General features: G+C 40.7%; 1 protein-coding gene across 1 annotated transcript; it reads right to left on the bottom strand.

Annotated features, from left to right (window-relative positions):
• Positions 1-3061: 3061 nt before the first annotated feature.
• trpc6b (transient receptor potential cation channel, subfamily C, member 6b) lies at positions 3062-12979 on the bottom strand. Its single transcript, XM_078244899.1, has 10 exons — positions 12230-12979; positions 11181-11366; positions 10278-10442; positions 9756-9972; positions 9006-9233; positions 7561-7825; positions 7174-7369; positions 4071-4277; positions 3285-3360; positions 3062-3186 (listed from the first exon to the last, which is right to left on the bottom strand). Exons 1-10 carry the CDS (start codon positions 12977-12979, stop codon positions 3062-3064), a joined length of 2415 nt encoding a protein of 804 aa, XP_078101025.1.
• Between the last annotated feature and the right edge of the window lie 1768 nt (positions 12980-14747).

The following is a 14747-nucleotide window of genomic DNA, read 5'->3' as shown; positions in this document are numbered from 1 at the left end:
ATTTACCCTGCAGAGATCTGAGGAGAAGTTAGCCATAGCCCTTATAAATCCACCAGAGTTTAAAATTAGCCTACAATACAAAGAAAGCGGGAGGTGACAGACATCCGGCCAGAAAGAATGTGACATCTAGGGGAATTTCCGACAGCACCGGAACAATCCCGGAAGTGGAACATCGTGGACGTAGACTAATTCTTGTGCAAACCCATCTTCTGGTACTTTTTAAAAACAAATTTCTGATATTGCAGACACTTGGAAAAAAAAGAAAATCCTGCACACTGCTCTTGCTGCAGCATCACCATTTATTGAAGAAAACTTTAAGGACAAACTAACGTTTCAGTGCCTCGGGTCCCTCATCAGTAGTAATATTGCAGACACTAAATGCATTTTATTGGACATCATGGTGTTAATCTTATACCAAAACGGTGTGTGTTTTTTTAAACTCAGTGTGGCTGTTGTAATAACTGCCGTGTCCGTTCCTTAGCTTTCCTTGGTATAAAGGCTTCACAGTAGCTCTGTTCAGGGACTTGACAGCTAAAGTCTGGTGGTAGCATTCACCCTCTGGGCCTGGCTGGAGATGGACGTGAGCTGTTCGTCTCCCTGCCAGGTCAGACTGTTCCCAGACATTCTTGCTCCACAGCAAGCGTGAGAGAGCACAACAGTATCTGCTGCAAGGCTTTGAAAAACCCTCTGCGCTCCATTAAGGTGAAGATAATCTAAAGATATAGTTTAATTATATTCATTAAATGGTATGCTTAAGTGATCAACATTTTAATAACACACATTAAAGAATCTAAATGCTAATGTTTTTTTTTTTAAATAATTTGGACCCCAAGGTATTTGTATGAGTCCGCCCTCTTCACTTCCTCTCCCTGTATAACAACCACTGACATATAATATAATATAATGAACCAACAGATCCCGTTGCTCTGGACGGAGACCAGTGAAGGATATTAGAAGCACTTTTCCGGTGAGCGCTGAGCGTTACTGCGCAGCCTCCAACTGAGAGAGACGACGTAAATGTGACGTGAGCAACCTGTCTGAAAGTTGTAAGTCTTCTGGTAGCTGTGCCAAGAGAAATCTCAATCATTCCCAATCTTGCAGAGACGGAGAGTGTAGGTATATGTAAGGAGATAACATAGGCACAGGCTAATTATTGCTAACTAAAATGCTAGTTAGTACATGTAAACAGCTAACGTGAGTCGAAAACTGTCTGCGCGCTTCTTCTGTACTATACGGTAATTTATCTACTGTGCGACAGTAAGTCGCGTGGTTATGACACAATCGTTAGCCTACTTTTACAAAAACGTCTGCTACGGAACCATAACGTGAGGTCCGAGGTAATGGAGCCTTTTATACATTGTCGTGTTTCTTTAGAAATAAACAGTGGACAAATAGAGTCCTTAAACGCTTCAGATGTCAAGTTATTCGCTGTCAAAGTGCCGCCAAAATGAATGGCAGTCAATGGAATGCTAACGGGAGGTGATGGCTTGTTAGCATCAAAATGGCGCCATAGGAGCTACGCGGTTCGAGGAGAAGCTTACCCTCTTGATAACAACCACAACACAATGCTTCCTGTTCAGATCATTGGTTTTCGATTTCAGTTGATTGGTTGCACCCTGTGACAAAGCTAGCTAAAAATAGTCTCAGTTAAAGCTTTAGTGTGTAGTTTCTGCCCCCCTCCACCCAGTTGCTAGTAGCCAAGGAGGACACGGAGGATTAAAAAAACATGATGGACTCTTCAGAAGAGGTTCACTGGAATCATACATGTCAATATAGTGATACAGTCCATTTTGCCAAAAAAAAACAAACACACAATACCTTTTATAAAATTCCTCCAACATCTACACAACACATATTATGAGTCTGTACAGACATGGATGTAAACTACACAGGCATACAAGTGCGGGCAGCAATTCTAGTTTCAATCTGAACTGCTTTATACTCCAGATGGAGTAGAAAAGCCTATAAATCAAACTATATAATCTAAATCAAGCATCGCCTCTAAATGAAACCATACCATATCATATAACAGCTGGGAACAGGCAGCACCATCATATGTTAGCAGTCAGTACTGCATATTAGTATAACAGAACTGTACGGATAGGGACAGGTACATGCATTTACACTAAGGGAAAAAATCAAGGATGTTAACCGTTAAAAAAAAAAAAAAAAAAGCAGAATATCCATTTTTATCCAGCCTGGTCTCACAGAATTCTGTGAAATGATCACAAACTGTTAACACCGCATTACGTGGTGGTGGCACGGAATGTGTGAAAATTCCGTTGGCCACCACGGAAAACAATGCCAATGTAAAGTCAATGAGAAGATGACGTAGCATTAAGAGCGACTACGGTAGCGAATAGTATGAAAGCCCGAAAATCCACGTAGGGAGGTAGGTTGGGGGGTTGGGGTGGTGGATGGGTCAAACAACACAGGACTTTCACCCAGGAGTCCGGGGATCGTGTCCCGCGTGTCACGTTTCCTAAACCCAACCCTTCCCACTCTTCTTTTACTAAACCCAACCGTCCCGTTGTTGTCCCGCGTCCCGTTATTGTTTTCCTAAACCCAACCGTCTGTCCCGCATGTCACAGAATCGTAAGCCCACCCACGACCTTTTCCTTAACTTAAACATCACAGAATTTTAAGGGGCCGTGTTCATTTCACGGAATTCTTTCGTGGGCCCATCGTGGAATTTTCGGCGATTCCGTGAAACTGCCACAGATTTTGAGTTAAGGGGCCATCAAAGAGGGGAAACTCAATAGAACGTTGTGTTGCGTTCAGTCCAAGATGGCGGAGCTGCACTCTTTAGAACTTAACGCACCCATGACCGAGCTGCAGCTTGCAATGGAACGTTCTAAAGAGTGCAGCTCCGCCATCTTGGACCGAACGCAACACGTACTTCTATACTCTTTGGGGCCATGTTCATTTCACAGAATTCTGTGAGATCAGGTTGCATCAGGTTGTTTTTATCAGTTGTTTTGGTTCAGTAATGTGTGTTCAGTCAGGGCCCTTTGACCCTGACTGAAAGTATAGCCAGCTCATTCTTCTGCTCCTCTTTCTGCTAAACATGCATGACTTCTCCCATTTGCCTGATGATCTGTGCCAGTGTCTCCATGTCGTGGTTGGCCCTTTCCAGCAGCTCGTAGCGGAGACTGGAGATGTCCTGTTTGATCTCCTTCAGTTCACCTGATGATATGTGGGACAGGAAGTGAATCAGCGTCAAATTGTGTTTCATAATTCGGCGATCTGGACAAGAGAAACACTGTATCACCTGCTGAACTCACCTTCATTTATTTCATCGTTGTCTTTATCTCTCTGTGCTTTTAAGATGTATCTTTTGATGAGGCGATTCATTATATCCTGTAATGAAGAATAGAGGATTTAAGTCTTAAACTGACGAGCTTGTTGTTCCTAAAGATTCATTAAGAGTTAGTTAAGGAAAAAGAACGGATGCCGACTTTTCCCAGTGAGCATGTTTGATTAAGATTAAGATTAAGTGATACTTTATTGATCCCGCAAGGGGCATTTTTTTTCACTCTGTTGTTATACAGTATATAGTTTTCATTGACACACTTTATTGGTGCTTAGATATATAAACAGCAAGTACCTCAAAGTGCCCACTAGATGTGAGGTAGCCTACTAAAATAAGTTTAAATAACATTGGAATATTATGTTCACATGGGTATATGTACAAAACTTTAATTACTACTAACTACAGTGATGAACAGGTTAATCAGCATTAGGAAATGAATAATGCTTTACTTGGTGACAACAAAGCGATCCTTCCACACTCAGATCTTCCTGTTGCCTCAACTAAGATTAGAAAACAACAACAACAACAAAAAGAGAAGAAGCAGTGTTAATGCTTATCTTAAAACATGCTTGTACACTCGTACGCCTGCAACCTTTAAATGTGACACAAGGGGGGCCTGTAGATATGTATCAAAGAATATAGGTCAACTACACCAGACGTATTAGAAATGTGTCTAGCCATTCATTTACATTCAACAAAGTAAATGTAGTCGTTTCCCTGCTTGAAATATCATTTGTGTCAAGGGCTGTTGCCTCACCTTGTTAAGCTCCGGCTCATCATTTGCATTTTCTTTGCTTTTGCCTTTAGGTACATCCCAGAGAAATTCCCTTATCCCCAGCAAGAGGGAAACCACAGACCTGGGGCTGGGTACGAGGTTGAAGGGCACAGGCAGTGTGCCGCCGTGCTCAAAGTACGAGAACCAGAGCTTAGCTCTGGCAAACTTCCACTCAACATCTGAATCATCCTGCACCCACATAAAGAAACGGTAAGGAGGGGTACAAGCCAGGGGAAACATCTGATGAGCAACAGGAAGTTCATCAATTTGCATTTCTAATGTGCCACTTTCATCTAGTCATCCACATTTGTTCATTAAATCTGCAATATTATTGTGTGAACTACATATACAGCACATATTCAAAACTGAACTGAAACTTGATAACTTTGGCACAAATCCGCAGTAAATCAAAACATCGATTGACACTTTTGTCAAATTAAATTATTCCCAAATAATTGTGGTCTTACAACAAAATGGTCATTATAATCACTGTATGATAGCCCTGAAAGGACAGGTGGAAATCAAATGCGGACAATGTTCGCCAAAAACCTAATTTTATCTCCCACGTAGGAGATAATATCTTAAAGTTTATCTCCTAATTCTCCTCATGATATGATTTCATCAGACTACATATCGTCACTGTTAAATCCAAGTCGGAGCCTATGCACAGTTTCATTATGTTTGAGAGTGGATATTTGTAGTTAACTGAAAAACCTTTTGTTTATGCTGCATTTGGCTGAACTTTCAATTCCCTTTGTATCGTGCACTAAGTGCCTCATTCTGCACAGCTTTCTTGCTCTCAAAACAGCCTAATTAAAGCTATAGTGCGTAGTTTCTGCCTCCCCCATGAGAAATTCTAAGTAATGACAACAAACCTTGCATCCACATAATGCAAGCTCTCCGTGATCAAGCACACGTACGGGATAATGTCTCCTAATAAGGAAACACACTTTACGATATTATCTTCTAGGAGATAACATGTCTTACGTAGGAAATAAACGTTTGGCGAACATTGCCCACATTTTCTTTTTTCACCTTTCCTTTCAGGGCTTGCGAAGCTTCCATATCACTGTTAGTATACAAGACACAAAAATGAATACTTATGAATGGTTAAAGTGTAACTCTCGCCAAAATGCAACCTAGGGTCTTTTTGTGAATGTACCCGAAACTTTAGTTTAAAAGCATAATTAGGACAGAAACGCCACTTTACCGTATTTTCGTTTTCGGTCAAATGGTCTTTTGAATGGGAGTGCTAGGGGCACTACTATGATCACATCAAAATCGCTATTTTTAAAGGTCCCATGACATGACATTTTCACTTTATGAGGTTTTTTAACATTAATATGTGTTCCCCCAGCCTGCCTATGGTCCCCCAGTAGCTAGAAATGGTGATAGGTGTAAACCGAGCCCTGGGTTTCCTGCTCTGCCTTTGAGAAAATGAAAGCTCAGATGGGCCGATCTGGAATCTCCTCACATACTAAGGAAAGCTCATTGTGGGACTGGCTCTAGTGGCTGTAATTCTGCACCAAGGCTGACTTTCGGGAAAGAGACTTCAGATACAGTATTAGGGGACCACTTAGACCTATATAAAAGAGACTTCAGATACAGTATTAGGGGACTACTAAGGTCTATATAAAAGAGACTTCAGATACAGTATTAGGGGACTACTAAGGCCTATATAAAAGAGACTTCAGATACAGTATTAGGGGACTACTAAGGCCTATATAAAAGAGACTTCAGATACAGTATTAGGGGACTACTAAGGTCTATATAAAAGAGACTTCAGATACAGTATTAGGGGACTACTAAGGCCTATATAAAAGAGACTTCAGATACAGTATTAGGGGACCATTAAGGCCTATATAAAAAAGACTTCAGATACAGTATTAGGGGACCACTTAGGCCTATATAAAAGAGACTTCAGATACAGTATTAGGGGACCACTTAGGCCTATATAAAAGAGACTTCAGATACAGTATTAGGGGACTACTAAGGCCTATATAAAAGAGACTTCAGATACAGTATTAGGGGACTACTAAGGTCTATATAAAAGAGACTTCAGATACAGTATTAGGGGACTACTAAGGCCTATATAAAAGAGACTTCAGATACAGTATTAGGGGACTACTAAGGTCTATATAAAGAGACTTCAGATACAGTACTAGGGGACCACTAAGGCCTATATAAAAGAGACTTCAGATACAGTATTAGGGGACCATTAAGGCCTATATAAAAGAGACTTCAGATACAGTATTAGGGGACCATTAAGGCCTATATAAAAGAGACTTCAGATACAGTATTAGGAGACTACTAAGGCCTATATAAAAGCATCCGAAAAGCACCATGTCATGGGACCTTTAAAACACTAAGAAGGCTCGACACAACATGAAACTTTGCTCAAAGTATCACCGGGGGCTGTACACATGAACTCGAGCATTGAGAACATTGTTTGTGTACACAGAGTTTACTAAAAAGAAAAGTTTTAACAACTCACTTTAGCAGGTTGTTTTTCCGCTCACCGCCATCTTGCCAGTCAAAACGTGTCGATCTCCGAATGCAACATAACAGGGAGGAGAGTAAAGATGAAAAGCTCCTAAAGCTTAGTTCCATATAAATGCACGGATAATTTGTTGTTTTGTCGTTAGTGAAAAAACAATATTGACCTTGTAGTTGAAAAAAGGAGCCTCATATAAGAATGACTTATGGAGTCTGTTCATTCGTATTCGGAGATCAACACTTTTTGACTGGCAAGATGGCGGTGAGCGGAAAAACAAACTGCTAAAGTGAGTTTTTCAGTTAAGTAGTAAACTTTGTGTACACAAACAATGTTCTCAATGCTCGAGTTCATGTGTAGAGTCCCCGGTGATACTTTGAGCAAAGTGTTGTATCGAGCCTTCTTAGTGTTTTAAAAATAGTGATTTTGATGCGATCATAGTAGTGCCCCTAGCACTCCCATTCAAAAGGCCATTTGACCGAAAACGAAAATACGGTAAATCTTAAAAGTGGCGTTTACGTCCTAATTATGCTTTTAAACAAAAGTTTGACTCGGGTACATTCACAAAAAGAGTTACGCTTTAAGGCGTACCTCAATTTCTTGGAAGGAGCTGTTGAACATGGCAATGAGCATATTCAGCAAGACAATCACCATGATGATGTTGTAAAGCCCGTACAGAACATAGCCAGTATTCTCAATGAACTTATGGTCGATGTTAATGACCACCGATTTCACTTCCGACAAGCCAAAGATGGCCCAGAATAGGGTTTTGAAGCTCTCTTCGAGCCTGGAGGAATATGAAATGGGAAATGGGAAAGAAATGGGAATTGAATAAGTGTAGTGCAACCACTGTGTTAGTCTCACATCATATTCATTCAACACAGATTGTATCCAAAGGCACAATTGGAAAATACTTAAGAACACTGTCAAAAGCTTTTTCAGGCTTGTTTATTGCAACAGTCTCTAGTCGACACTCACGTTGTGAAGGCATCGTTATGCTTGGCTCCAAGGTAGTGCGAGTACAGAGTGAACATTCCCACCATGAAAGCCACGAAAACGGTTATGAAAATCACCATGAACTTAAAGATGTCTTTAACTGTTCTTCCCAGAGAGATCTGCAAAGGTCCGAAGCTCTCGTTGGCAGGAAGGATGTATGCAATGCGAGAGAAACTCAACACGACTGCGATTGAATACAGGCCTTCAGAAATAAGCTGCGGGTCTGAGGGCATCCAGTTGATTCGAGCTGAAAAACAACGTTTAAACACTGTTGTTTTGGCAGTTTTCATGCTGTAAACTTACACTCCATTTAGATACCTCGATAGAACTCAAACAGGGAACTACATTCAGCATGGGTATTTCTTCGTAATGAATTAGCCAGACAGTGAAATAGATTACAAAAATTTGGTGGGGCACTTATTTCTTTATTTTTATGGATTTCATGTTCTAGGTCTCAAAATTATGAAGATAAAAAAGAATCCGGTAAAGATTAATAGACTCAGGGCACCCAGATAGCACAGTTGGTAGAGTGGGCGCCCATATATAGAGGTTTACTCCTCGACGCAGCGGCCGTGGGTTCAATTCTGACCTGCGGCCCTTTGCTGTATGTCATTCCCCCCCTCTCTCCCCTTTCATGTCAAAGCTGTCCTGTCAAATAAAGGCCTAAAAATGCCCCCAAAAATAATCTTCAAAAAAAAAGAAAGATTAATAGACTCAGATCAATACTTTAATACTACTAATTTATCCAGTGTAACTGATGCAATTGAAAATGTAAGTTATTTTTAAGAAGACTTAGAGTTCATATAGTGGACAAAGACATCATGCTATAAGGCAGTAATTGAATCTATTGTCCGTTATGGCATCATAGCTTGGTTTGGTAACCTGTCAATCAAGCTAAAAATTGCTGGGCTGGAAAAAGAATTGGCCAGCACCCACCAATTCCTCTTCAGGAGATCTTTGAGGAGGCGGTGAGGAGACAGGGTCTTAAAATCACCCACGACCCAAATCAGTATGAGCTAATGCAGGAGGTACAGGTTACCAAACTACAAGCTGAACATGTATAAATTCTCGTTTGTGTCGCTTTCAATCAAACTACTGAATAATAAGTGATAAGATCTGTGTGTGTGTGTGTGTGTGTGTGTGTGTGATGTGAGTATTGAATGGGGGGTACTCACCATTATGGTTGTAGGATGTGCAATATCTGGTAGGGCACTGGTGCATTATTTTTAATTTGATACGGTATTGTGCAGTTATGCACTTGGGCATTGTGCAATACATAAGTTATTGATCGTAGCTTGATTTAGGGGAAATGTGCAATCTGGGTGCAATCAAGTACAATATGAGGGGGAGGATATGCTGTGGGTTCTTTCTCTAAACCAATTTATTGAATCTACTGATAATATTTGAGTTCTTTGGTGCACACTTACCCAGCTGGAAATACTGTATCTCAAAGGGCAAGGTCTTGTTGGACAGGTCCGTGTAGTGCTTGTCAACGTAACACTGGGCAGAATATGCATGCCAGAAAGCCATTAATCTGGCAATGAAAGAGGTCATGAAAATGGTCAAAATACTGAAGTCCAGAAGGTTCCAGGGTTCTGAGATGTATTCCCTGATGTCCTGCGACCAAATATCTCTACATTCTTTCCAGATCTTCCCTGTAGGCAAAGGAAATCACACATTTGGTTGACAGTCACACCATTTCTCTCTCAAATGAAACTATGGCTGATATGATTTGAATATGTTTGTATAAATAAGGCTTGAATTGATAGTCAAATCACATAGGATTTACTGATTCTGAATACTGGCAAAGCGTATGTGATATGGCTCCAAAGTCTTGCCTGTAGAGATATGGGAAAGTGTCACCTTGTCTTTGGAAAGTTATTACCAGTCTGATTTATCACGGTAGCTGTCGTAAGAATACATAATAATCTATGTGGGCAATTTCCTAGCATGATAGATGTTTGGGGGTTTATAACCCTTCAATGGCATGTCATATCCTTGACCCTGCATGCACAGCAGAGTGTGTGTGAGTGACAAAGAGATGGGAGAGGAATACATTAACATAACGGAAAAAGATATACTAAACATCATAGAATTTCTTTTTTACAGCTAGTTGTGATTGTATACATGACATGGGATGGGGTGGGGGGTGGAATGGGGGTGTTTACACTTATGACCTATGACCCAGGATATGATGAGAATCTCCATCCAGGTGAAGGGGGTGGTCTTCATACGAAACAGTTGTGAGGGGTGATCATGGGTGGTCATGTTAGGCAGCAGCGACGTTCCCTCAAAGCGGTCTGCCGTGTTCAGGACCAGCAGGCATAGAAATATCATAAAGGAGGCTGCATGGGCCACAAACTTCAGGAACGGTCCACACATGAGTTTCCCTATCTGACACAAGTCAGAGAAAGGCAAACAGAACAACGTTTGACTTTATTTTCAGCTGCACCAAAGGGAATTCACATTTCATGGGCACAGCCTCTGACAGAATATCTTAAGACCAAAAGACAAAAGTGTCTTCTATAACGCAGTAGGCAGCAGCATGGAGCAACATTAGAGTCATGTCACTTTTAATTTTAACTCTGTTAGAAGGGTTAAAAAATGTTCCCAAAAAGAAAAGACAAGACAATGAATGCTGAATCTTACTCTTACAGTAAGTTACAGTAAAACAAAGAATGACTTTTTTTGGAACTAACCTTACTTGACGGTGCTATCCAGTACATAAAGGACAGGACAGGCAACCCGACAAAGACACCAAGGACTAGGAGGCTTTTAACTGCTGTGGTCTGCTGACGGAGTCCAGACAAGTTCTCGTACCAGATGGAGAGGAGTTGCTGTTGGCAGTTTGGATGTGCCACAAACTGAGAGGAGAGGAGAGGAGAGGAAAGAGAAGGATTATTTGCAGAAAAACACAAGGTTGAAAAAGATGAAAGATTAGATAAGAGAAGCCTTTATTGTCTCCTATAGGAGAAATTAATCTTGGGCATTCAAGAGAAACGAAGTGGCGACACATCGCACATGAACACACAATAAACATACAGTTAACCTACATAGAAACATAATCATACATTATCTCATCCAATGCTTCAATTACCATCTAATAAACCTCACACAATACCCCCTACCTTTCCTCACAATCACAGAAGAACAGAAGAGAACCCACATCACATCCTCCCCCTCGTATTGCACTTAATTTTGAAAATGATTGCACATTTCTCATTAATTCACGCTGTGGCAAATAACTTCTGTATTGCACAATGCCCAATTGCATAATACCATATCAAATATAACATAACATAAATATATATATATATATATATATATATATATATATATATATATATATATATATATATATATATATAGTATACAGGACGTGATTTGGGTCGTAGGTAATTTTGAGACCGTGTTTCCTCACCGCCTCCTCGAAGAGCTCCTGAAGAGGAGTTGGTGGCATTTGTCCAATTATTTTTCCAGCCCTTTTTATCAAGTTTTGGAGCTGTGATTTTAATTGAATGGACAGGTTGCCGAACCAAGCCAAAAACAAGTGCATCTATTCTAATCCTTAGAAAATGGAATTGCTTTTCTCACATGCTTACCTTTTTAACTTCGTATTTTATTGCAAGTTTTAACCTGATGAGGTTTTGTCTGCCGGCGGTCTCAGAGCTTTGACGTGATTCAGTGTCCCCATTTAAGATGGCCTTCACTTCCTCTGTGTTTCGACACAGATCCAGGAGTCCCACCACAAAGTCTTTACACTGCATGGACAGTTTCTTGTAATCATTCTATAACATACAAAGGCAACCTATCAACCAATCGATACTACACTACAAAAGTCAAAACCTCAAGTCCTGTCATAACTGCATCTTTGAATCAACATGATATGCATCTCATTGTCTCTGTAATTCTAGTACAGGGGTCAGCAACCTTTACTATCAAAAGAGACATTTTTGAAAAATATGCCTGGAGCTGCAAAACATAGTTGAGCCTTATGATGAAGGTAACACAGAGCCTGTCAACAATTACTAATAGTTCTAAATGAGCATTCATTAAATGGTGATGTTTGTTGCCATTTTAATGGCTCCAACTTTGGCAGTCTCTGCAGAGAGGGGCAACATTTAGAGCAGGTATCTTCAACAGGGGGTCCGGGACCCCTAGGGGGGGTCGTCAAAGTCAATGCAGGGGGCCGTCCAAATTATTGTTAATTTTTAATTGTTTAATTTTTAAGTTTTTTCAATGAATCCAATATATTATAAGCAAATATAAATCCCCACTGAAGATAGGCTTACTGGCCTATAAGTAAGGTAGTCACTAAGGTAGCCATCCAAAGATACAGTTAATCCTAAAGATTCTCTGTGTCACATGTATGTTTTAAAATGAAAACATGATTTATAAAATCATGGCAACAATTATTACAATTATTATTTTAATAGCTTAGTACTCTATGCTAAAATGGTATGTATAAAGGCTTTAGGCCACCCTTAAGGCCTACAACAGTGATAAATTAAAATGTTAAAAAGAACCGTTATTTATTTCAATATCATTTTTTGTCAAAGCTATAGGGAGCAACTGGAGAGGGGCTTAAGCGCCGCAGGTTGCAGACCCCTGATCTAGTATAAAAACAGGTATGTTGTTTTAAATACTGCACCTTGAACTCCTTCTCAATGTTTGCCAGAACTGCCAGCTCATTGCTCAGCTCCAGAGCCGCCATCACTGGGTCTTCATTGGAGAGGGACAGATACGCTGGACTGGCCAGACATTTGTATGCATTGATGCGGGATTGTGAATGACTAAAGGAGTCACGCCTCTGCTGCTCGCTGCAGGCCCTGCACTGGCAGAAGTAGTCATGGGGCCGCTCTACACGGGCCCCCTTCATAAGCAGTATATGAACGATTTCATACTCATGGCACTGAGAGGCCAGGATGATGGGAGTGATGTCGTGTGAGAAACGTGTGCCGTCCTCGTCATAGGCAAAGAAGTCATCGTTTGTGTCCGCCTGGCTGGGACTGTTAGTCAGCCTCTGAGCATCTGCAAAGGCCGGATGGCTCAGTATGGCTTCCACTATACGGATGTAGCCTTTACTGATGGCTAAAAGCAATGCGTCTCCTATTCTAGAGAGCTCTTTCTTCCTAAGTAGGAGCTTAGTTACCTCGAAGTGCTCATTGGCAACTGCCAGCTGCAGTGCATTCTGGCCCATGTAATTCACACAGTTGATGTTGAGGTCTGGCAGCTCCTCCAGCATCCGCCTGACTTCAGGAATGTTGCCATATTCTGCAGCTTCTAAGAAGAGTTCCTCTGTCAGGGAAAGGCAGGAGGGTTGAGCGTGGTACAGGTAACCGGCTCCCCGTAACGCTTGTCTCCTGGGTTTGGATACAGCCTGCTGCTGCTGCTGCTGCATCATGGCTCTCCCTTCATTTCTCCACCTAAACACAGGAAAGCATATGGCTGAAGGCCGTAGCTTTGTAAATTCATTAAAGGTGCAGTAAGTGAAGCTGCCCAAAAACTGTTGATCTCTGAACTCAACTTCCAAACAAATAGAACCCCCCCTTCAGAAGCTCTGCCCCCCAGATTCACGGACAGATAACTACTGGCCGGCTGGCACATTCACGTGCTGCATCCTGCCCCACCATCAACTGTTGCTGATTGGCTGGAATAGTGAGGTTTGGCTCGTGCACTCCTTTCTGTTTGTTTTCCATTTACACAGCCTGGGATGTGTGTATTACAGTGCACACAGAAAATAGAAAGCTAGGTGACCGTGAGGAGATATTCGCTGAATTTGACAAAAAGTGTATTGGCTTAGCATCACATACTATACTTAATGTATTCCAAAAATACTAATATATACAAATTCCACTCTCAAAATCCAAATCACACGCCAGGTTATTACACTCTACTTTGATTAGTCTACTGGTTCAGGTAAATTAACATCAGCTCCATCTATATTTTTTTTAAAAAGGCCTTGGGAATGAGACAGCAGTGACCTAAGTAAGGTAAGGCAAGGCAGATTTATTTGTATAGCACATTTATTTGTATGCAACAAATACAAGTTACAGTGTAGTGTAAGAAATAAGCAATTACTTAAAAAAGGCAGCATCAAGAAGAAAATTCTTCATATGTGGTGCATAAAGGCTGAATGCTGCTTCTCCATGTTAGGTTGAAGTAGTGAACGGACAGCTGGTCTCGGCTGATTTATAACTATAATGTGTGACACCACCCACAGACTCATCATCTGCTCTCCTGCGTTTCATGGCCTGGCACTGTCATCCGCTCAGCCACTGCCTGATAGTTAACCAAATACATGTTGCATTCCTGGAATATTATGCAATAAATGTCATATCATCAAGTGTTTGATCGTTAGTCCAGTTGGAAACTTTTATTCATTTTTATTTAAGTATGATGTCATCTCCATTCATGACCATACTACCAAATGACATTGACCATCTCTAATACTAATTGTATTTTGTGTAATTGTCAAACGAGATAATCTACTTTCTGTTCACTAATGACATTTGAATAATGTGGTTATCTCAGGAGCTAATTGCTTCTTCACAGATAATGGCGGATGGTGACGACGCCCCTTCATTCAATCATAATTAGTGTTAATGCTATTTTGCATAACTGAGAAATTGGATGAGTGCACGCAGTATGACCTACAGAATGTGTTCTAATACAGACCATTTATTCGTCTTTGGCATCTGGTCTGTATCGGCTGAGAAAGGATCAAATATGAAAACGGTGTCATGCTGTTCAGCAAGGGAAGGTGAAAAAATCACAACTTAAATGGATGAATATGACATAAAAACAAAAATTGCTGTAATGTTTTTGCCTTTCAACTGACATAGGTAGCTATTCCATGTAGATTTACCTGCCTGGGTTTCTGAGAATTCCCTGTTGTTTTTGTTCTGCTGCTCTATTTCATTATGACAGGCCACTGGGTGGTACTGGGAGATGGACAAGCATGATAGAGTCCAAGCTGGAAGTACCATCACTACTTTAATGATACTGTACAACGTAGATAAGATTATTCTGCAATTAACACCAAACGTTTGTAGCAACTTTAAAAAACAAAAGTCACATGTAATCCCTCAACATGTAGGCTAGAGCAGAAGACATCAGTGTAAATATGACAATGAGAGGCACAATAGGAGTTTTAAAAAAAAAAACTG

The sequence above is a fragment of the Sander vitreus genome, chromosome 3 (genome assembly GCF_031162955.1).
Source record: "Sander vitreus isolate 19-12246 chromosome 3, sanVit1, whole genome shotgun sequence".
Classification (NCBI taxonomy): domain Eukaryota; kingdom Metazoa; phylum Chordata; class Actinopteri; order Perciformes; family Percidae; genus Sander; species Sander vitreus.
The sequence above is the reverse complement of the archived record's forward strand: the minus strand, read 5'-3'. Positions and strand labels throughout refer to the sequence as shown.

What these genes read in the sequence shown, in the direction of transcription:
- trpc6b (XM_078244899.1), bottom strand. Translation starts at nt 12,979, where the DNA reads ATGCAGCAGCAGCAGCAGCAGGCTGTATCCAAACCCAGGAGACAAGCG. An exon ending in TAAAATACGAAGTTAAAAAG is followed by an intron (nt 10,443 to 11,180) that starts GTAAGCATGTGA and finishes CTCTCCTCTCAG; the next exon opens with TTTGTGGCACATCCAAACTG. An exon ending in GATACAGTATTTCCAGCTGG is followed by an intron (nt 7,826 to 9,005) that starts GTAAGTGTGCAC and finishes GTTGTTTTTCAG; the next exon opens with CTCGAATCAACTGGATGCCC.